This window comes from Cervus elaphus, chromosome 22 (genome assembly GCF_910594005.1).
Source record: "Cervus elaphus chromosome 22, mCerEla1.1, whole genome shotgun sequence".
Lineage (NCBI taxonomy): Eukaryota > Metazoa > Chordata > Mammalia > Artiodactyla > Cervidae > Cervus > Cervus elaphus.
Window position 1 is genome coordinate 7879814 of NC_057836.1, and position 23910 is coordinate 7903723.

Below are 23910 nucleotides of genomic sequence, written 5' to 3' on the forward strand. Positions count from 1 at the left end.
GACATGGTATCCACCTGGATATTTGGGATGAGGGTCAAGGTGGCATTAAAGATGAGTTTATTAGTTGGAGGCTTTTTTTTTTTTTTTTTTTTTTTTTTATTTATTTTTTTTTTTTTTTAATTTTTTTATTAGTTGGAGGCTTTTTTTATTTTTTTTTTTTTATTTTTTTTTTTTATTTTTTTTAATTTTTTTATTAGTTGGAGGCTTTTTTTTTTTTTTATTTTTTTATTTTTTTTATTTATTTTTTTTATTTTTTTTAATTTTTTTATTAGTTGGAGGCTTTTTTTTTTTTTTTTTTTTTTTTTTTTTTTATTTTTTTTTTTTTTTTTATTAGTTGGAGGCTTTTTTTTTTTTTTTTTTTTTTTTTTTTATTTTTTTTAATTTTTTTATTAGTAAAGATGAGTTTAATGTTTCTAGACTGTTTGTCTGGATATCAGTGTCTCTGAGCAAGATAGAGGCTATTGCTTCCAGGAGGAGTTTGTTTGGCAGAACACAGAATAATTATCAAGGCATCTGAAAATAGTTCCATTCTCTGCTAAGTATAGAATGATAGGCTCTACTTTTGTGTAATGGTGAATTTCATGTCTCAGAATGCAAAATGTAGAAACAATTAGTTTGAAAAATTGCTACTCTGAGGTTGCTCTGAAGAAAGTAGAAGAAAGCAGAAGAAAGCGGACACTTTGGTGAAAGACACCATGCTGTTTCAGACTTCATCATAGCCTGGGTGTAGCTAGAAATATGGCCTCACTTTGGGGGAGATTTCAGAAAGTTTGGAGAAAAGAGGACAGCATGATGCTGGAGGCCCTAAAGGGAGGCAGGGGCCCTGACCCTGTTTAGAGGAGTCTGGGGGGAGGCTAGCCTCTCAGGTGACTCGGCCCTGACACAAGGGAGCAGGGAGGTGGACTGGATTGGGCAGGAGATATTCTTGGAAGGACGGAGGTTCAAGCAAATCCAGTGGAAGCTTCCACGTGGCACTGGGATGAGGTCAGAGGAGCTCATGCCAGGCTGGAAAGAGAGGAACAGGGATGGGGTTGTGCTCAGGGCTTCCCTGGTGGCACAGTAGGTAAAGAGTCTGCCTGCAGTGCAGGAGAGCCGTGTTCGATCCCTGGCTTAGGAAGATGTTCTGGAGAAGGAAATGGCAACCCACTCCAGTATTCTGGCCTGGAGAATTCCACGGAGAGAGGAGTCTGGTGGGCTACAGTCCATGGGATCACAAAGAGTCGGACTCGACGGAGTAACTAACACTGCTATCCTTTGAGGTTACAGGTCGTGTGAGGCACTGTATGCCGTGGGGTGAAGGCCCAAGTAAGAGGGCAGGGCAGTGGGCTCAGAGGGGGCAAGGGGCCCTCGAAAGGTGTTTCAACAGTAGGCTGAAAAACTGGTCCAAGCAGGAAGAAAATAAAAGGCATTGAAGGATAAAATATCACTAGAGGGACTTCCCCGATGGTCTAGTGGTTAATGACTCCTTGCTTCAGGGGAAGGTGTTCGATCCCTGGTCAGGGAACTAAGATCCCACATGCCAAGCAGTGCAGTGAAAAAAGAAACTGATCAAATAGGGGACAAAAACCAAGGAGAGAAAAGACAGGCAAAGGACTCTTAGAAGAGTGTTCTGTTGGCTGAAGAAATGAATAAAAAATGTCAGATGACATTTTCATAAAATGATGGGCTCTTCAGGAATATTTTGAGAATGAATAAGGAAACGGTGTGGGCCTACCTGGCAGGGACAGGAGGGGATTAATGACGACAGTTGAGAACCAAAGACCTGGGCGATCGTCGCAGCAGACTGGATATGGTAAGAAATGTTGGAGAGCTCACTGCAGCACAGGGCATGTTGGAGAATCAGGCTCAGAAAATGGGCAGCCACTGGGACCACGGCCAAAATGATGCCACAAAACTGGTCTGGGAAGGTGTTGGCTATCGAGGCTTCAGGAAGTGGAAGATTAAAAGATTTTAAAAGAACAAAAATCCATCACATTAACATAAATATTTTTATTCAAAGTAATTAGTTTTCAAAACAGAAGTTAGAAGAGTGGCACCGTTTTACATTTTTGCAAATCTCTTTTATATCTGACTTAGCAGAAGACAACTGGATTCTCTGCTCTGCTTCTTCATTCAACACATTGCTTTGGTTGAAGGAAAAAAAAAAAAAATTAACCTTGTACAGACATGCAGCCGGAAAAGGAACTTCGTGAACCTCCTGAAAGTGTTTCCATTACTCCCGCAAGTCCTCAGCACACGCTTTGAGAATCACTGCAGTAAATTAACCCGCCTCTCGGTTAAAGACTATTTAAGAGACTGAAGTAGCGTTAGAACTGGCAGTTCCGTCCACGGCCGAGGCATTTTAAATGAATTACAAAGGGTGGCGGTGGGGAAGGGCAACCTGGATTCTCCCGTTAGCTCTAAACGACGCTGATTTCCCATCTGAGTTCACAGATTACTCCACTGCCAGTCAAGATGACATATTAAATTTTTTTCAAGTTCACTTTTCTAAACTAACAGAAAGTGACATGTCATACACACAGTTAACACCTGTACAGCGTCCTCAGTTTATAAGGCCTCTTTCTCTGCCCGCGTGTTCCTCTTTAGTCCTTAGCAGCCACTTCACGGAGGAGGAAGAGCTCGGAGCAGAGAGGTCACTCGCCCAAGATCACCATCAGCAGCCAGGCTGTGGACCAAGCTTCCTCAAGACCAAGCGACGTGCTCGCAGGACGATCCTGCTCTGGCTCTGATGAACAAACCTCTCACTTTCAGAAACTGGCCTTCCACCCTAGAAAGGCGGTGGAGGGGGGGCCCTTTACTTGTGTTCACTTTTTGCACATACACAAGAGACAGCGTCTGATCTAGAATCCAACTGGATTTTATTTGACATATAATACAGTATGGCTGCCGCAGTAGCAAACTGAAAAGACAAAGCAGAAGAGACAGGGTTCTATCTAATTTATAATTAAGTAACAGGAGGGCAGGTCATTCAATGGATAACAAAAACAGTTGAGCTTGACGGAAGAACTCTTTTTCTAGTGCCCATACCTGGAAGACAAAGTAAATTATTAATTCATTCCTTATCGTGATTCCCTGTTTGAGACTGTAACACCTGCTAAAAATATATTTGCCAATCTGGTTAAAACTTTGAAGACTGGGTTACAACCCCGGTCTCTGCTCCTTTCATCCTACCGGCCTCCTGTAGCATTGTCCCTACCACCCTCGTCCTAGTGATGGTCCCCCACTCAACTGCACCCACCTGACTCTTTCCAGGTGCCAGGCAGATGCTGGGCAGTAACAGGGACGAGTCACGGCTGCTGGCTGTGAAAGGGAGCTGCACCTGATGGCCAGTAAGCGGCTAAGACAGCTTGACCCCTCCGCCCCCGTCCCTGTGGGCCGCCTCTTCCCCTCAGCTCCCGTGCTCGGGCTAGTTTAGGCTAAGGCCCGCCCAGAGGACAGTAACTGAACAGCCTTCAGTGTAAAAATCCATCACCAGGTCCAGTTACAGCCCTGAGTCCACTGAGCACCGCAGGAGAACTGTCGAGAAACCAGGTGTGGACCTCAGGTCCTTTCTGATTTCCCCAGAGGCCAAACTTTGGCTCCAGAAAGATTGTAGCCAACGGCAGGACATTTTTTCCACATGTAAGATTTCTTCAACACAAAATCCATTATTATCTTAATCTTTTGTCCTGGTTCTTAGCGCGCAGTTCGCCTCTGATGAAAATACTTTGTTACACAGATGGAGACCAGGGCACCAGAACTCTGCATCACTGTTGCCATCATCCTGAAAGGCTGCTAGATTCTTCAAGCACTCCTTATAAGAAATTCGCTTAAATATTCTCTAAAAAAGTCCTCACAAGGTAGAGCTCCAGCTTGCTAGTGAAAGTAACCTGGAAGTTATCCATCAGATTAAAGCATGCTGAAATGAAATTTGCTTCTTATGAATTTGTTTTCCCAGGGCCCTCATAACCACAGCCAGGCAAAATCACCAGCTGGATAAAGCGATAGCATCAAAGCCCAACAGAAGGATTCTTCACATCCCCTGCTTCTTAGGCTCAGCCCTGAGCACATGTATGGGCTTCGTGAGACAGTTTTGGTCCAAAATGGCACCCTGAGCCTGCTCCACGGCACAGTCAATTACAAAGGCCTCTTGAGAACTTAGAAAAGTGCTCTGCTTTGACATGCATTACATGTCATGGTTCCACTCAGAATGCAAACATTTCACAAACTGAAGAACCCTATTTACTGTTTTTCAAACATAAGAATATGCTATAGGTCAAAATTCATATCTAAGTAAAAATCCCCCTTTCCATTAAAAATTTGATAAATTAACTGAAAATTCAACAGATAAAAAAGCATTTCACAGAAAAATACAATAGGCATAAAAACATATGAAAAGCAGCCCAACTTTACTCAAAGTTTTAAAAAAAGGAATTGAAAACTAATTTTCACCTGTCAGTAGCTAAGATGAAAACGTCTGATAACAGAGCACTGGCAAGAAATGGAGAAGGCAGTCTTCTGCTTCACTGTTTGTAGGGGCTGTGAATTAGTACATATTCTTGGGAAAGGAAAAAATCTGACACTATCAAAAATACAAACATACATACTCTTAAACCAGAAATTCCTCTTTAGGAACTACTAGTATAGGCTGACCATTTGAATTTTTGAAAATTTGCACGCCGTGTGTTACTTACATGCTACTACAACTAACAGCAGCAACAATGATGATTTAGTTGAGATAGCCATAAAGGCTCTATCAGAATTAATCCCTGTGAGATAAACCAATGAAACATGATATAATTCTAGCCCAAAGCAAAGACAGGTGACATTAGTTAGCCTTATTACTGATGTGATTGTAGAAATATTTAATAGCTTGCAAAGTGAGAATCTGCAAGCTTCTACTACTACTACTTCCAAAGACCCTAGATGGCTGGGAAACTCTAGGCTGCAAGTGTCTAATGTTGGTTCACCTTATGCGTTTTCCACAGAGATGAGTCCTTGTCTAACTAACTGAAAGCTAGTTTATGAACCAGGCAAGTTCTATGCCTTCATCTTCTAAAACTGTGCACCCTCCAGCTTGATGTGAGTCCAAGAATGGCACTGACCACAAAGCCCAACCTTATATACAATGTCAAACAGCCAGGGACACCTACTTTTGGAATTCCCACTCTCTGTTGTCCAACGGACACACCTGCCGTGTTTTGAGCCAGCGAGAGATGCAGTGGAAGTGAAAAGCATGCTGGAAGAAAAGATACATTTTATTAAAAATAATTCTGTGCAGGCTCAGCTGTCTAAGGACAATACGTCTCAAGGGGAGCGGGGTGGTGATACACAGGGGCTGGAGAAGAACCATGGAAAGCAACACACAATGGGAGACAAAAGGTCTACAAGGGGTTACACCGGGTTAGGTACCAGACCATGGCCGATGAAACATCTGTGAGAGGCCTCGTTCCTACCAAATGAAGAACACATTTAGGAAGCATGGTGGGTGTTCACGCAATGTCTCTTCTCCTTTGCCCAAGGGAAAATGGAGTGGGGCTCCCTGGGTCTAGTCGGCCTGGAGGGGAGACTTGCTCTCCTCAGACACAGGCAAAAGGAGGCCCCTAATCATCTGCACATTTCAAATTCCCCACTCTGGGTCTCCAGCCCCCTCCCTACCTTGGAGAAGGGAACCCCAGGAGGAGAGGGTTCTCCTCAGCACGTGGCAGTGCAGCACTCCCGCTGACCACCCAGAACTGCGACGGGCACGTCCCCGACCTTCCACACACAGCTCAACACTGCCCAAAGGACTCTATTTGCAGATTTGCTCACAGAGGCATTGATATTACGAAAGCTGGGTACTCAACAAGCCTCTAGAGGATGAGGGACTTTGTCTTAAAAAAGGAATCAGATAAAAAATCAGGGTAAGAGGAAGCAATGTGATGGGCACGCTGCATGCAAGCAGCTGAAAGAGCATTAAAGGGCTAGTTGCATGATCAAGATGGGAAGTAAAAGGGCAAAAGTACCAAGAACACTGGGTGCTAACAGGGAATGAGGAGCTGGCCTTTGGATTTGGGGAAAAGGAAGTCTGTGTGTGAGTCAGTGACGAGCAGACGCTGATCACAGCACCTGTGCAGTGACGCTCATCCTCCAGTCCTGCTCATGGGAGCAGCATCAGGATGGAGCAACAAGGGTCCCCGCATCTGAGCCACGACAGGTCGGATGAGGTGGAGAAGTGCTGACACCCCAACACACAATGAAGGTTCGGGCAGGCCGGGCTTAGTATCAGCCCTGGAACCTGGTCAGTGTGGCTACCCAAACATGCATGGAACGTAAAAAATCATAACGTGGATTATCATCTGTGAACTGACTTTCCACTAAGACAAACAGAATGCAGTGATGAAGACTAGAGTCCACACTAGTGCACTGGGGCTACTCAGACTGACATAGACTCCCAGAGTGACAGCCAACTGCTGTCCTTTTCGTCCTGATGCTCACCCAACTTACGAGGAAAAACAAAATTTCCAAAGGGCAGAAAATGGAAGCATTTTTTCAATCCCCAGGTGGTGGGGACAGGCTCACCTAAAGGCATTCAGGACCCCCTTTTCCCTCCCAGCTGCCCCGCTAGTAGCTCTTTGCAGCGGTTCAGGGTCCTTGTACTTGCCCACCACCCCGAAGACGGAGGGAAAGAGGGGCTGCAAATGAGGCTGCTGGGCTGGGACAGCATCCCTGAACATCCTCGATCCCGGCTTTCCTCCTGTGAACAATCTAAGACTTATCAATGGGCATACCCAGTAGTCTCAAAACACACTGCCTAGTGCTACACTTAACAGGAGGGCTGTACACACCTATTACCTCACTGAGCCTGCAGCAACCCCGCCAAGCGTGATGGGTATTATCATCTTCGTTTTACAGACGGGAAACTGAAGCCCAGATGAGTTAAGTGACGTGCCTAATTCACAGCGCCAGTCAGTATCGTAGAAGACCCAACACGGGAACCCAGGACTAGTCCAAAGGCTTCAGGCACACCTGCTGCTCTTCTTGGTGGCAGGTTCTATGAGTGTGACTCTCTGAGTCAAATTTAAGGAGAAGCTCACTCCTTTTCCTTCCACCACAAAGGGACATGGTTCTCCCTCTACACCTGGATGCCACGGAGAGCAAAGAGCCCGATATGCTTTATTCTTTGTCCTCGAAGATGACAAACACAATCCCTTGACCAACAGGGGCTACTGTGAGACTGCCACAGGGACTTGCAGGAGGTATTCTAAGCACTTTTTTTTTGAGTAGAGAAAGGTTTACTGCAGGTCATGTAAGGAGATGGGTGGCTCATGCCCCACCCAAACCCTGAACTCCTCTAAGCATTTTTTTTTAAACATAAAATCATTTCATCCCGATTATGATACTAAGCAGTCTACCAAGAGCTCCATTTCATACGAGGCTTAGAGGGGCCAACACCTTGCCCGCAGCTGCCTAGCAAGTCAGTCAGAGACAGGGAGTGGTGGGTCTGACTCGAGTGTGGCTTCTTGGGCCTGTGTCATGCTGGGAGCTCTCTGTCCCCTGGGCACAGGACACCCGGAGAGGACATTTTTAGTCCATGTGACTGGGACTACATGGCTATAAGGATGAATTTTTAACGTGCTGGAAATAACATATTTGATGTCTATTATCCTTCACAGCTGTCACTCCCTGGAAGGCTGTACATTGAGTCCAACGATGCTGCACAAAACATTTCTGTCACGAAGCACATTTAAAAAAAAACCCAAATGCTATCTTGGTACATTTGCCCCCCACCCCCAACCCCAGCAACATACACAGGAATGCTCAATTTATTCACCTAACTTAGTTCCACAAGACACTCAGCCTTTAAAAGAATCTGATAAGAAAGTGAAGATTACCACCAACAGAATGTTCCAATGATTGTGCCGTAGGCTTCAAAGGCAATTCCCAAAGACGAAGCCCAACAATGTTGCTGCCAATGCTGGTATACTCCATAGTTGAGACAAACTACTGCCTCTATAACTAATAATTTATACAAGTGGATAGTACAATGATTTAAAATGCTTTTTTTTTTTTTGCTATCTGTGTACCTTTGGGGAGAAAGGTGGGCTAGTCTTTTTTTTCCCTAATTAGTTACAAGATGGGCAAAGCAGGAGAAGTGGTACTATGTTTACAAGCCACGCTGGGAGGAGAAGATATTGCCTTACGTTACAGACGCCCCACGCCACGGTGCACTCTTCAGAAGTAGCAGACGCCTGGTTGGCTTGACATTCAATGCCTGCGGGAACAAGAGTGACATGATCACTGGACCCCGCGACCAACCAGCTCTGACCTCCAGTGGCTCTACCCACGCGTGAGGACATGACCGGGGAGGGGGTGGTGGTGATGGCCTCACCGGGAACAAAATCTCAAGTGGTTAATTAGTCATGATTGTTTTTTAATGAATGTGGAAAGGAGTGATGGACAGAGTAGGCAGAGCTGTGACTTAACAGCACGCTTTGCAAAGAATTCCTCCTGAGTCAAAAACAGAGCAACGCAGGAAAGGGTGCTTTCTAATTCTGAACGTGACCTGACTTGTCCAAATGACAGCGATTCCTCCTAATGTGGTAAATTTAGTAAATTCTTAAAGCCACCTCCTAACTCGTAGTGTTCTGAGAACTGGTATCTTCTCTATGCGGGGTGAATGTTTGCTCTTGGGCCCTTATACCACCCAGGTTTGCCACCCAAAAGCCTCACTGACAAGCTCCAGTCCCTGAAGGGGTCGGGCAGACACACGGAGCTGGGACAGAGCAAACAAAAGGGGGTGTAGAGGGCTGTGGACGCTCTGCGCGACGACATCAAAACTCAGGTCCTCAAAGCACCATCAACACGGCAAGTTTGTGAGGCCGACAGGTTGGAGAACTGGGGGTCACCAGCTGTGACGCCTACTGCCCCGAGATGTTTCTGACCAGTGAGTGGAACAAATTACTGCAAACTACCCGAATATCCATTTCAGAGGGGGAAGGGAGAAAACTTAAACAGAATGAAAATTTGACTGAGATCAAGGATGAGTAAAGCTCTATTGGGGATAAGTATTCCAAGAACAAGAATTACTAATGTGTAATTTGCTTTCTCTGAAGGTGGTAACTAAATGAAGTCTTCTTTCTGATGAATAAAAAGCTTTGGGAAGGACTATTTAATAGGAAGCAATTATTTCAAACTTTCATAGGTGAAAGATAGTAAAACGGTAAGAAAATAATGCTGAGATGTTAACTTGGTCTTGGGAAGCAATATATAACATAATAATGCTTTTCCCCCATCCTTCAAAAATATGAATGGCAAAGGATCTGAAATCAGAGAACTTCTTTGCTACCCAGATTCACAGTTTAAAGAGAGTAACTGGTTTTCCTTCCGAAAAAAGTGGAGAACCTAGGGTCTATGTCATATACTCAAGAATATATTGGGGGCACTTCCCTGGTGGTCCAATGACTAAGACTTTGTGTTCCCAATGCAGGGGGCCTGGTTTGATTCCTGATCAGGGGACTGGATCCCACCTGTTGCAACTAAGACCTGGCACAGCCAAATAAATAAATGAAGATTTTAAAATATTTAAAGGAAAAAAAAAAAAAAAAGAATGCATGGGGGCTGTGAAAGCACCCTGCTGAAAGAGATGGCGGAGAAGAGAAAATCTGATGTTCTTCAAGTGGAATCCTCTCACTTAGAGGTGGACTATGTACTAAGAAATTAGCTAAGAGGCACAATTATTATTAAATAGTGAAACTGTTTCAAGGTATATTACCGTGTTTAAATTTTTCTAGGTCTACATATTTTTAGGGGGCTGTCTTTCTATGCCAAGTGCAAAGTAGGCTCTCAGTATTTGAATAAGGAAACAAAAATGCTTCTATAAATAGAGAGAATGGGGGCCTAATAGTATCTATTCTTTATCAGAAAATTCTTAACAAAGAACAAAAATAAACTGTACAGCACAGGGAATAGAGCAAATATTTTATAATAACTTCAAAGGGAGTATAATCTATACTTTCAATCACTATGTTGTACACCCGAAACTAATAAAATATTGTAAGTCAGCTACACCATAACAATAATTTTAAAAATCAGAAATAGGACTGCAATCTAGAATGCCAGATAAAAGGAGATAAGGCATGAAAAATTACTAAAGTGTTCTCAAAGATAAAATGTTTTCAAGCTTTTGGTTCAGAGAGTGAGCATAGGGGTTTAGTCGTTTGCTTAAACAGGGGAAGAAACTGCTCACTGTCAGCCTAAAGCAGACAAAAAAGCAGCACTCAACAGGCTCTCATCAGACCCCTGCATTGGCAGAAGTGTATTTCATGTGACTTACAAAGCTTGAGGACTTTAATACAAGGGCCATCACCACCAGAGGACTGCTAAAGAAGCAACAGCTTCTTCCCAGAAGTGAAGAGATTTCACCCTTTGAAAATACTGATGGATTTTTGTGGTTTTAGGAAAAGACTAACTTATGGGCAAAGGCTGGGTCTAAGCACGTCTGGACAACCCTTCATCTGGGACAAGATTACCAGAGGTAATGGAGAAAATGACACCTAGCAGATTGTATTTTTCAACGACTCTTTAAAAGAACCAAGAAGCAGGGTAATGCAGTGAAGTCCGAGGCTATAGTAGGACATACAGTACCAATCTGGATGCCAAAAGGGAAGTCTTCAGACCAAGAATGCTTTGTAGGCGGGTTCAACTGGAGCTCAGCCATAATTACTCATTTATTTACAACTATGTACATAATTATTCATTTAACGCCAGGCCAGAATTTGTTAGAAAATGGCCACTGCTAAATCAAGATTCTTATTTTCATCTTTAAGGAAAAGTCTTTTTACAAGAACCATAATTCATTTTTGAAAGGAAGACAAGCCCAGTTGCAGCAACCAGATTTCTCTTTAGTGTCTGTAGTAAGTAGAAGGGTATGTTTCATAAGGGTAAAGACCCGAGCCCAGTCACTGTTTTATCCTGGAGCCTTGCAAAATGCCCAGGGTGTAAATATTCATCAAATGAATAAAACACATGATGTGAAATTACTTTGTTATAGGAGTTCAATGCTCTCCTTCTACATCTGACATTTAAAATATATGATAAAGCAGGTGTCTATCTAAAAGCCCACATCAACCCCTCAAGCGTTCAACACTAAAAGACAGTATCAATGGCCTCTGTCACTGTCTTCTCAAGAAGTGCATTCTCTTGCAACCAGAGAGACACACACTGACTTAAACACAAGAAGTTAAAAAATAAAAGTCAGGATTATATAAAATCATTAAGTATTTATAGAAAAGAGCCTCAAGAAAGTAAAATTTTCTCTGGGTACAACTCCTTGTGAAAATGCACAGCTGGAAAAAAAAAAAAGGAGGGGGGCGGCAAGCATGTAATCAAAAACCCCACCCAAGCACATGTAAAACCGTGCATGTGTTTTTCTGTGATGGATCTTTTCTATCTCCATCAAACATCATGGTAGCCGCTGATGTGCTTTGACTGTTGTGTGAAAAAGAAAACACAGTCAAAACTCAAAGAAACCAAGGGCGGTAAACGACCAACACAGATCAAGACTACTTTCCAACATGAAATATTTGATTTGTGCTTTCCAAGATGCAGTGATCACAGACTGGTCCCCTATTTTGTTTCTGTTCTTCACAGAGCAAGCACCTAGGGAGAAACTATTATGTACTAGAAGATGATGCCAGATACTAGGAACATAGCTGTAAATAACATGGAATTATAAAGAGCCAACTACGTTAAATGACTGCCACAGAATCTCAAAGGAAACCATAGGACAGCTTGGAAATATTGAACAGAACTGTTCTAGCTTGTGTTTGTGTGTACGCAAGTATGTTCAGGGCGTCTTTGAGCAAGTTTAAGGTGAGATCTGAAGACCAACTAGGGGTTAGTTCTGCATGATCTAATAAGTAGCCCTGGCCACATGTGGCTACTGAGCACCTGAAATGTGGCTACTCTGAAATGAGATGCACTGGAAGTGTAAAATGCACTCTGAAAACTTAGTACATAAAAAAAAGTAAAATATTTCGCTTTAAAATATTGACTACATGTTGAAATTTAAAATATCCGGGATATAGGGTAAAACAAAAATCATGTTTAACTTTATTAATATGAGCATCAGAAAACTTTAAATTATGTATGTGCTTGCATTTTTGACTTACACTTAGACAGTGCTGAGTCAGATAAAGATAGGGGCAGAGTGGTAGAGAAGAGATGGAGAAGATTCAAACAGGATATGTAACGGTTCTAAATAAGAGCATGGGCACTTCAAAAATGGAGAGGAAAAAAAAAAAGAATGGAGAGAAAGTCAGAGGAACTACCAGAGTAAAGCAGGACAGCTGCTCAAGAGAAAGCCGAAAAGACAGGTAAGTCATTTAAAAATAAGTTATAACTTCAATTCTAGAAAGCTGCACATTCTCTGCGCTATTTCTGATTTCAATCAAACCATTTTAGTATCTGGATGAAAAAATGACTGTTCCTGGTGTGATCAACATTCTGGCCCCTATTACTATAAGGATACTAACTTCCATCAACAACTAAACCTACTATTGAACCAAACCTACTATGTGTTGCCCACTATGTGTAATGAAATAGGTGGAAATTGAAATGAAATTTCTTTAGAGCAAAGAACTGACTACCGAGGTGTCGGCAGTGAGGTCCTTTAACTACATTTGGGGCTAACACTGAAAATCCACTCTTGGGCCTCTTTTCTTCATAAATTTTCCCCAGAAAAAATCAGTGCTGGACAGAACGTTTTAGCTCAAAGTTAATTTTCTTTCTTTCACTGTTTTTGCCTTTGAGTGTGGTTACATTATGGGAAATAGGATATAGTCAACAGGACCTGGGTGTCCACAATTCATTCTAAATGTGGCCCTGCCATCTTTAGGTTGAGTAAATTTATTCTGAAAGATGGGTATGCCTGCAGGATATCATAAAAAGCTACTTTATTGGAAACTAGATGTAGAAGGCCCCAAATGCTCTGACTATATTTTTTTGTGAAGAAGAAAATTGGTCACATCAGGATAGCTGCAATCTCTGTAACCTTCTCAACTTTCCCCCATCCTCCTTCAATTACTTACAAAGATCCATAATGTGGTTCCTGCAGATGGCACAGTTATCAACCACAATATCCCAGGCCCAGAGAGCTACTGCATTCCACTGCAAAGAGAAAACAGTGAACAATGCACTCCACTCCTCGTAACACAGACACACATACAACACATAAACCACACACACTCTAGGATTTCATGCTGCACTTATCATCTTTGTGGCCACAAGGACCACTAAACAAAAGACCTGCTGGATATTACATTACTCGCATTTATTATTTCAGAGAGCAAGAGCTACACTACGCACACCCATTCTCCCAACAGTTGACTATATGAACACAGAAATGAATGTCATCTTTTTATTTTTACCTACAGTTTAGGTGGCCATGTCAATGTAAACAAATCAGGAATAATATATAAGTGCCTGTTTTAGGTCTAATAATCACAAACGTGAATTACTGCGCAGGCTGTCCTGGCAGTTGCAGGAGAGCTCAATTTCTGCATAAATAAATATCTGCTCTTCAAGGCAACTCTGGAAGCAGGAACAGGGGAAAGCAAGGAACAGAATGAACTAAGATGATGATTGGATCATAAAACGGGTAATCATGGGATAAGCGGATAACCAATCACCCAGTGTCAGTACACACCAAGGTCATCACTTAAATCTTAGAAGATAATTGCACAACAAACTTTAGAATTTTGTTTCCTATCTGCTTAGACTGTTATATTTAATTTCCCCAAGAGTTTATCTAAAAGTAGTATTTTAGTAACTCAACCTTCTGACTTCTGCAATTACAAATATTCCCAAACTCCTTTTCATCCACGAATCTGGTGCCACTTCCTAAACCTCCATCTCTTTCTAGCCTAATTCTCAGTGTCTGGTAACTTCTTCAGTACTTTTCACACAACAGCTTCAACTTGGGAGGGGAAAAAAAAAAAAATCCTACTTCTATTCTTCAATATGGCTGCTGGCTGTACCTGGGCATGCAGTGCCCACAATGAAACGACAAAAAGCACCAGGAGGTGGAATACTGTCAGGGTCTAGCCAGATGTTCCAGGAATAACATCTTCCCTATTTCAGAGTCTTCATTTTGTACAGATTTGTTTTACCTTAGTTGGGAATCGGCACTTTTCTCCCAAACTGTATAGTTGCAAACAACCGTAAGGCATTTCATGCAAAAAGACACGTTCCACACATTTCTGCTTTTCCCTTTCTACCAGGTCGTTCGCAACTAGTACTCAACTCTCGCTAAATGACACAAGGTTTGAGCTCACATTTTCAACAAATTCCACCATGCCTTTTTTCTTTTTTTGGACAGGAGTTTCTGGATATGACCGCAGGACTGGGGCAGCTTTGTGACAAACCTACAGACCTCTCAGAAGAGCCAAGAGTTACACTCGAGACACTTTTAACCGGGCAGGGGCGAGGACCGGAGAAGGCTAATGGAGGCCTCGGTTAGGCGAAGACCAGGTCGTGGTCCGTCAGAAGGACTCCAAGTTTCGGACAGGGGCAGGGCACGGACATGTCCAGCCCGGGTCCTCAGAGGCCTCCAATGCGGTAGGACCTCAGGTTCCCGGCTTTCGCCGCACTGCCCCCATCCTCCACCCGCCGCAGGGCTCCGACTCCCCCCTTCCACCCACCCCACCCGCTCTTTCCCCACCCCTCCGCCACTCCAGTGACAGCTCAGGCGCTTGGCTCCTGCAGCCAAGTCGCAACCGCGCTATCTCAATAAGCACTTCCGTGATTGGCCCCTCAGCCTCTGAACGAAACCAACACCGCCACGGACAGTGGGCCGCAGCCACGCCGATCAATCCTAAGGCCCGCCCCCCGGCTTCCTTTCCTGGTACCCTGTCCCAGGAACGCCCTGAAATGAAGCCCTTTCCTCCGCGCTTCGGTCATCCTCGGGCCTGCCAGCCAGATCCGCGTCTCTCTAGCTTCCCTGAGGAAGGCGCTGGCGAGACCCAACCTTTTTCACTTCAAAGCGCTTCTTGCCCGCGCCGCTGTTGGTGCCGCTCGGGGTATCCACATCCATCGCTGCCGCCATTTTGGAAACACACGGTCTGTCGGCCGGCTACTGCGCCTGCGCGCCAGCGCACGCCTCGCTTCCCCTCCCACCCTGGCACCTCCTCCCTCACCCCACCCCTCACTGGCGCGCTAGGGGCAGGTAGGGGCGGAGCGTGTAGCCACGCCCCTTAAAGGCGCTGGCGCTGGTTTCCCCCACCCCACCCCCCTCACACACCTACCCGGCGTTGGCCGGGAGGAGGCGGCCGGAGTGGCTGGGGCGGGGCGGGGCGGAGCCGGGCCGACGCTAGCGAGCCGGGTGGAGACGTTCGAAAGGACTCGCTCTTGCCGCCCTCCCCCGGGAAGCCCCCAGCCACACTCTCAGCTGGGGCGGCGGCTGCTTCCTCCGCCTGCACCGCGACCTGCAACAGCGGCTCCGCCTCTCGTTCCCCGGCGCTGCGCAGCACCCCTGCCCGCCGGTCCTCGTCGCGTTCTTCCGGGGAAGGAGCAAGGGTGGGCGTCCCGCCTCCTGCTGCCGCCAAACCCGAGACTTCACACTGGGCTTTCCAGATACTGATCGGCTTCTGAACCCGGCTGAGGTTGCTTACCCTCCCTGGAAGGCCGTTCGATATCCTGATTCCAGTCGGGAAATCGCTCAGGATTCAGTGGGAAGATGGTCTCCCCGTCCTACCCAGTGTCCTCCCCAGGACTAAACTGAACAGGCATTCTCCAGCCCTGCCTTCACCTGCCCACCTGAAATAGGTGGACGGAGGAGGCTTAGGACCCTGGGAGGTGCCGACCCCAGCCTACCCCAAATATACCAGTCCGCCCGGGAAGGGTCTCTGGTTAAAGTGCACGATTTCATCTTCACTCGCTTGAGCACACACTTCCCATTCCTCAACGAGTGCTCATTTTTCTCCTTAATTTCGGCCCTCTTTCCTCTATTTGCGCTATCATCGCATTTGAAGTCGATGCACTTTTTTGAAGTATTTGTGTGAGGTATTTGCCACTTATTCTTACTGATAATTCCTTAACCGCAAAAGCACCTGTACTTTGTCATTCTCCCATCTCTAGACTAGGCTCCAGTTTTTCATCTCTAATCCTGCAGAGGTATGACTCTGCTCGATCACTCTTAAATCTTGTGTTGACTTATTTGAAATCTCATATTTTCTCTTGAAAGAAAACTTAAGAGTGATGGATTGTGTTGACTCCCCTGTTAAACCAGAATAGTATTCGCTTCCTTGTCTTAATCGTGAAGAACAACAAATCTGTGGAAACACCACCACAGCTTTAACCAGACTAGAATATAGAAAAATTGTGTGAGACAAAACCTTACAAAGCAAGTTTAATTAATGATTCAATTTTAGGAATTCAGTTATTTGTTTTCCTGCCAGAGTATTGGAAAACCAGAGTAAGTTAAGGTATTGAGGGCATATGTATCTTCACTCAACAAGTTCATTGAGTATGTACCAAGTCCTGTTGTAAATGGGAGAGATACAGTGATGAGGAACCCAGTAGGGAAATAATACACAAGTCAACAAACACATCAGAAAATCGCAGGTATCAATAAGTCAAAAAAAGTCATGAGGCTGAGGGGAGATGGAAGCAATATTAAAAGGGGTGATTAGATAAGGCCCCTATGAGTAGTAACATTGCAACTGAATCCTTGCAAGGGCCTAAAAGACCCTGTATGATATGCTTCCCATTCATTTTACTGCACTTTTTCCTTTAATGGTACATGTACTTTCTAACTTTTTGTTTGTTCACTCATTTATTAGAATTTTTGCTTCTGTGTGTCTGGCTAAGAGAAGGAATATTTTATTATTCTTTGTTTTTGACTGTAACGTGCAGGTTGTGGGATCTTTGTTTCCCGACCAGGGTTTGAACCTGGGCCCTCAGCAGTGAAATCCTAGCCTGGGAATTCCCTATTGTTTTCTTTATTGATAACAAATACTCCTAGAACAGTGCTCGCTCCGTTGTATGTGCCCACTATGTGTTGAATAAATAAATTTGAAGCTTACATGGAGCAAGGGTGGGGTATGGTTTACAGATGTGAGACAGACAGGTAGGGGTCAGATCAGGTGGGGATATCATTGTAGATGTTATTGGAAGGCATTGGAGGGGTACAGTGTAAGGAGGGGGACTTAACAGTGACATGTGTGCATGCATACATGTGCTCAGTCATGCCTGAATCTTTGCAACCCCCTGGACTGTAGCCCACCAAGGGTCCTCTGTCCATGGGATTTTCTAGGCAAGATACTGGAGTAGGTTGCCATTTTCAGGGGATCTTCCCAACCCAGGGATTGAATCCATGTCTTTTGTGTCTCCTTCACTGACAGATGGATTCTTTACCACTGCGCCAAACCTGGGAAGCCCAACAGTGATTTAATCTTATTTAAATTTTTGAAAGGTTTTAAACTTTGTTGGAAGAAGGGATTGTAGAGATACACGACAGGAAGCAGCAACAGTTTGCAAGTTGTTTGCTCTGTGAAGAGCTACAGTGGGGCTGTTCTATTAAGCTATGAAAGCCTCATGTTCTGATCTCTCATTTGGAGATTTTCCTGGCTATGATTATTGACCATGCCTTTCTGTATACTAGCTCCTGCTGCATAAACTTTTTGTAGACCCCATATGGATTCTTACCCTTCATAATTTTAGTTTACAATGCAATAGGTTGTAATTTCAGTTTAGTTCTGTTCAGTTGATCCACCCATTCATTCATTCAGCAAATAAAAATATTCACAGAACCTGCTGTGTGTCAACTACACCATACTTATCTAGATTAAAAGGTATCTGATATTCTAAGAACTTGGAAAAGTCCCTTTTCATCATTGAATTTACCATATGTAGCAAGAGAGGCAATAGTCAATTAATGATAATTCCAGTGAATTTTAGGAAAGGAGAAGTAAAGGGTGCCTTGAAGTAGAAAGACTGCCTGGAAGGTAGAGGAAGTCCTCTTAGAGGAAATGGTTTGAGATTGAAGGAGAGACAGACAAAGAAGACTGGATGCAGTGGTATGCTGGTAAATAAAGCAAAACAAAACAGCTCTTGGGACTTCCTTGGTGGTCCAGTGACTCAGACTGTGAGCACCCAATGCTGGGGGACCAGGTTCAATCGCTGGCCAGGGACTTGGATCCCATGTGCCGTAACTAACAGTTTGCATGCCACAACTAAAGATCCTGTGTACGACAACTGAGACCTGGCACAGCCAAATGAATAAATACTAAAAACAAACAAACAAAATGCGTTCTTAAAAAAGAAAGTTCTGGTTTGTAGCTTTAGCAGTCAGGCTGCAAAATTCCCAAAAGTTTAACAATTGCTCCTGCAAACTGATGCAATTTGTCTCCAGCACTCACACACACTGAGGGATGTGGAAGAAGGTGCCATTCCAGGTAGAGTCAAAAGCATACAGAAGGGGCTGCAGGCATAGAATGCATAGTACACTCGTAAAGAAGCCTGGAATGGCTCTCAAGTATGAAGAGAACCAGTGGGATATGAGTCTGCAAAGACGTGCAAGAATCAATTGTTCGCCTGCACTGCATGGTATCTGCATTCAGCAGTTTGTTCCTGCTGGCTGTTCAAAAGACAGTGCGATATAAATTCAGTATCTGGCATCGTTGGTTTTTTTGCTTTGTGCATGTCAGACCTGGTATTTCTACTGATACAGTATCCTTTTAGTTTCTTATGCTGTTCAGTTTGACATAATCTTCAATAGTAACTAATACTTTTTTTTTCTATGGTTGTCATGAAGAACTAGACATCCCATCTCCTGACCCTAAACAGGATCCTATAGTGAACTGCTTGAGGAAATTGGATCTTAAAGATTACAGGTGGCAAACTTTGAAGTGCACTCCACTGAAGATCAGAGAGGCCCAACTAAAACAGCTATGGCATCACAGCTGTGGATTGAGCAGAACTTTTTGTAGGGCTGCCTTGAAGATGACAACTTTGGAGGAACTATGGTGACTGGCAGTGGAAAGAATCAGGACATGTGAAAATCCTTAAAAATTTATTGACTTAAATAACTTTGCCTATGTTATGAATAAAAAGAAACCTTTGTGCAAAAAAAAAAAAAAAGAATCAATTGTTAGCATCTTCTCCCAGTTCCGTAAGTTGGTATCTTGAAATTGGCCATAATCATCCTATTTATGCCATGGAAATTGGCAAGTGCTACAACCAGGGAATCTGTTATCCTCCTAGAGTCAGCTGATAAACATTTACCACTGGTATGAACCAGGTCGCGCAATAATGTTCGGTAGAGCCATGTGAAGAGTTCTGGTCTTTATCCGCAGTGATGAGAAACCACTGAAGGATTTTAATCAGTCACATGGTCAGATGGGGCTTCCCAGGTCGCATTAGTGGTAAAGAACCCAGCTGTTAACGCAGGAGATATAAGAGATGCGAGTTCGATTCCTGGTTCAGAAAGATCCCCTAGAGGATGGCATGGCAACCCACTCCAGCATTCTTGTCTGGAGAATCCCGTGCCCACAGGGGCACAAAGTCGGACACAACTGAAGTGAGTCAGCACAGGGGCTCTGTTTCTCCGAGGCATGTGAGGTCTTCCTGGATTGGGGATTGAGTGTCTCCTGATTGGCAGGCAGATTCTTAACCACTGAGCCACCTGGGAAGGCCCCCGCTTCCCAGTTTTCTTAAGCTGTAATTGACAAAACTGTAAGATGTTTAAAGTGTACATCCTGATGGTTTGATACATGTATATATTGTGAAAAGATGTCTCCCATCGAGTTAATACATCCATCAACTCACAAGTTTCTTTTCTTCTTCTTTTTCTTTGTGAGAACATTTAGGTTCTACTTTCTCAGCAGATTTCAATTTTACAACACAATGTTATCAAGTATAGTCACCATGTTATATGTTACATCCTTGAGTAAATCTAATCCATTGGTTCCCCCCTTCTATGACTGATAAGATTATCCCAAGTTTGCCAACGTGATTTTGTGACAGTCGTCAATGAATGCTTTGTAAAACAAAATACTTTGTAAAACAAAAGTCTCATTTAAAGCTATGAACTTTAGATTTGAAAATAACACACAAACACCAACCATACATTCTTATATTGTTTTATAGTTTATTTTTAAAATGACAGTAACAAATGTTCTTCCCTTGTTGGGGAATGATGTATTTATTTTCCTGTCAATAGCGCCTTAAAAAGTAACAGCATTTTGTCCAAATTGAACTTATATAATTGCACAAAAGTCAAACAAAGCATTAAGAAATGCTCGCAAAGATTGCAGTTCTCTCTGCTCCTCATGAAGCAAACCCCCAAAGGCCTGGGTTTCAGTGGAGACCCCTGACCTGAATAATACTGATGCTCACCCCGAGTTCCTCAGGGACACACAGGCAGAGGTGAGAGCAGCCAGGAAGACCCACATGCTTTGTGATAGTGGAATTCTGCTCCACCACTAGGGCTTAATGATACAGTCACGTTCTCATATTAGAATTATTAAGCACTTCAGCTTGAAGTATATTTGTTCAGGCTTAAAACGCACCCTTATCAGCTTACAGTCTGGGATACAGATCCCACTTCAGGAAACTAAAAAAAAAAAAAAATAGAACCACACCATAAAAACCTCTTCCAAGCAAGGTCCTTTATGCTGCCACCCCTAGGCCCTCCTGTAGTTTCTAACATACATACAAAAATAAGTTACATGATCGTTGATCATATGCCAGTTGAGGGATGGTAGACAGAGTCTGACTCAAAGCCCAGCTCTTGTTTTACTGACAGCAGTTACTGGAAGGACTCTGAAGTCACAGCTGGGTTGGTGGAAAGCCGCTGTGCTGTGCTTGTGATCCGACATGGACACAGGACAGGGAGGGGCAGCACTCACGCATCGTATCTGCACTCTTTCTAATAAGAAAGTTGAGGAGGATGTTGGTTATGTATGTCTTAAAATATGTAACAGAGCCCACTTTTTAAAATTTTAATAAGATATACTGTCTTTATCTGGGGATTTAACTTATTGTATGGCTTTTAAACCCAATTAACATATAATGTCTATAGCAGGAGTTTTCCTTTTCTGACCATATGAGAGTTAATGAAAAGATAACAATATTTTGAAAGAAGACACACGAAGACAGCTTTAAGTCACTGTGAGAAGTACCTTCCTAACTTGGGTACAATTATGGGAAGAGGAGAGTTATTATTCTACTTCTTAACTGCTGTGTTTCAAATAAAAAAACATAGTTACAGTTTCTTTATCACAGGGAAAAATAGCAACTCACGAATACTTTCACAGCCATAAAAGTATGTGGCAGAGGCAACGAATGCTCCTCTCCTAGCCTGTTCTTCCCTAATGCAAATATTTTCTTAAATTTATGTTCTAACAGCATGTTTTATACATCTTGGGCTCATATTAAAGGAGGTGAATACACTAGCTCACTGGTTCCTAAAGCAGCCCCTATAACTGAAGCTCCCAAATAAACGATCTGCAGATGTGTAGCCCCGTTCACTCTGCAAACTGAGTTTACCATAACTGCATCCAATGCTGCATGGAGGGAGACGCCAGCCTTTCCCATTGCCCATCCAGCGCTAACGTCCAAGGAGGGAAAGGGTCAGAGGGTGTTTACAGCTACTGGCTAGGTTCCATGTTTTGCTTTTATCAGCACTAGAGGAAATCACAGGATGATAACCGGGTGCTGTTCCCCTAACTCTTCACAGGGTAAGCAGAGGATCTGCCCTTGGCCAGGGAAGCAGCTTCAGGCTGTGCTCTGAGGATCGGTGTGGTATAAAGACAGCAAGGATATCTGGGAAAGGAGTGCTCTTTAGATTGAAAACAGACAGATGACGGTCTGGATCAAGAGCAGACACATACGTACTTTTCTTTCTTTTCCATTTCCTTCCTTATCAAGAATCTATAAACACCTTCCAGGTCCCAGGCAACCAAATAGTAAGAAAAGCTCAAAAATGTTTTGTTCGATAACTAGTGTTGCTAGAATCTGGACTGTGGCTCAGTGATGGGGCTGGAGAACACCAGTGCCCTGAGGGCTCACGTGGGCTCCTGAACAGGTAAGGCAGGTATTATGGAAGGTACATACTGGCCACCCACAATCACTGACAGGTGGCTTTCAATGTAGGCAGACTCTGGTGATGAGCTCGAAGTATAAGCATTACACAAAAATCTTATGATATTAGGTAGATCTCAGGAAAAGTGCACAAGGGGAAGGACCTGGAGAGGAGAGAATTTTCCATAAGCGCCAACTGGAATGCATGGACATGTGTAACCAACATCTTTCCTTATATCTTAATGTTAACCTTGTCTCGGTCATTAATTCTACAAAATTAATGTTAATAAAGTTGCAGTAACATACAGTCCAAAAATGCAATTTTTCCAAATTTCTAGCCACAGAAAACAAAACAGACAACACACACAGTCACATAGACCCACACAGCTGCGGCACTCCCCAGTGGAACACGTGCACAAGTGTCCACACAGAGGCCCCTGGAAAGCACACACGCACCAAGGCCCACGTGGCTGCCGGGAGGGTCAAGAGGCCCTACCGCATATCTGTTCGATGTCCTTCATCTCTTTGGGACAATCTGCAGAAAGGATGAGTGGGGATGCCTCAGTCACCACCACATCATCCTCAATTCGTACACCAAGACCACGGAACCTCTCCGGGGCATCTTGGTCATCCTCCGGAATATAAATTCCTGAGAAGCAGAAGAAAGAAGTAGAATGTTTGGTTCAAAAATGGCAGTGACTGGATGATTTGGGGCAAGTAAGTTAACCTCTTTGTGTTACAATTCATCTGTAAAGCCAGGATCCTAACAGTACCTACCAATAAAAATGTGGAGTGAAAGTGAGATAATAGATATAAAAATGTCTGGTACATAAACTGTCAATAAATGTTGCCTAACATTACTAGAACTATTATTATAGTTATTTTGTGTTATTAGTCTACAAGATCTCTGCAACTACAATAATGATCATGATTCTGTCACGTGCTAATGGCTCAAACAGGCCACTAAAGTTACTTTATGAGTATTTCAATATATGCTGGGAATGAGTAGATTACATAAATGCATTCTTTCTTTGCCTAACAGTCCCTTGGAAGAAGGGCACTTTGCAAAAATAAGGACATAACAGCATTTTATCAAGTATTTAAAAAACACTTATTAGAGATTATTAGTCTCAACAACCAGAAGCTGCAGAAATACTCAAATAAGTCATAAATGTAACTGATGCACATGATATAAATAGGGAAAAAGGAAGACTTTAATGAACATCTGAAAAATTCTAAAAGGTCATATTTCCCTTTCTAATCATAAAATCACACAGACACCAGATCTTTTCATTTTAAGAAACTGTAAATTTCCTGTTCTATACTCACAGATGCTGTTCTGTGATAAGAAAAGGACCAGCAAAAGAAAGTGTAGTCAAAGTCTAAGGAAGTGCCAACTTGATTGGACTAAATGGTAAGTAAGGCCACAGATAGCAACATATGCCTGGGCTCAAAGGGGAGCTTAAAAGACGTGTCCCAGCTATAACTTATATAATTTAAATGTGAAAACCCTTGAAATTTAAGACTGAGATCTGCTTTCATAACAGAAACAGCATCGGTGTTTAAAACTAACTTGTAGTCTCCATCTTCACACTCCACCATGGCCACTACTTCTCTCCTGCCCCACGCCCACCATCATTCAAGCTGGGGAACCATCAGACTGCCCGCTCTCTCTCAAGTCCAGGAGAAAGGGTCTGGATACTGAAGAGTGGAATAATGCATGCAGTTCCATGCAGTTTTCAGAGGAGCTGCAACTGTGAATGTGGGGAGTCTGAGAATCTCTGAAGGAAAGTGCCAGGGGTTCACAAGCATCAGCAGCCCACCACAAAAGGAAGACTAGTACAAACTGGTCCTGGCAAGGCAGGGTTA

The 23910-nt window shown here is 43.5% G+C and overlaps 2 protein-coding genes and 1 non-coding gene across 6 annotated transcripts in view; 1 reads left to right on the top strand and 2 right to left on the bottom strand.

The window, feature by feature from the left end:
• Positions 1-1969: 1969 nt before the first annotated feature.
• Positions 1970-15142, bottom strand: RBX1 (ring-box 1). 2 transcript variants are annotated; one of them, XM_043881538.1, is made up of 5 exons: positions 14987-15142; positions 13050-13128; positions 8163-8233; positions 5133-5218; positions 1970-3027 (listed from the first exon to the last, which is right to left on the bottom strand). In XM_043881538.1, exons 1-5 carry the CDS (start codon positions 15062-15064, stop codon positions 3015-3017), a joined length of 327 nt encoding a protein of 108 aa, XP_043737473.1. In that variant the 5' UTR covers positions 15065-15142; the 3' UTR covers positions 1970-3014. The 2 variants fall into 2 exon arrangements, with proteins under 2 accessions (XP_043737473.1, XP_043737474.1); XM_043881539.1 differs by lacking the exon at positions 14987-15142 and adding an exon at positions 14295-14330.
• Positions 15143-18553: 3411 nt separating this feature from the next.
• Positions 18554-18690, top strand: LOC122680907. The gene has a single exon (XR_006336823.1). It is a non-coding gene; the product is annotated as a small nucleolar RNA SNORA8 (small nucleolar RNA).
• A 1393-nt stretch (positions 18691-20083) lies between these two features.
• The window catches only part of XPNPEP3 (X-prolyl aminopeptidase 3), a 41943-nt gene continuing 38116 nt past the window's right edge, over positions 20084-23910 (bottom strand). For all 3 annotated transcript variants that reach the window (XM_043880670.1, XM_043880671.1, XM_043880672.1), the window contains one exon: positions 20084-22690. In XM_043880670.1, the coding sequence (XP_043736605.1) occupies positions 22524-22690 (167 nt within the window). In that variant the 3' untranslated portion in view covers positions 20084-22523. The remainder of the gene's footprint in view (positions 22691-23910) is intronic.

Excerpts from the sequence above, each read along its gene's own strand:
- RBX1 (XM_043881538.1), bottom strand. The coding sequence starts at position 15,064 with ATGGCGGCAGCGATGGATGTGGATACCCCGAGCGGCACCAACAGCGGC. Across the intron at positions 13,129-14,986 it reads AGCGCTTTGAAGTGAAAAAG|TGGAATGCAGTAGCTCTCTG; the intron begins GTTGGGTCTCGC and ends TTCTCTTTGCAG. Across the intron at positions 5,219-8,162 it reads TGGCGTGGGGCGTCTGTAAC|CATGCTTTTCACTTCCACTG; the intron begins GTAAGGCAATAT and ends CTTTTCTTCCAG.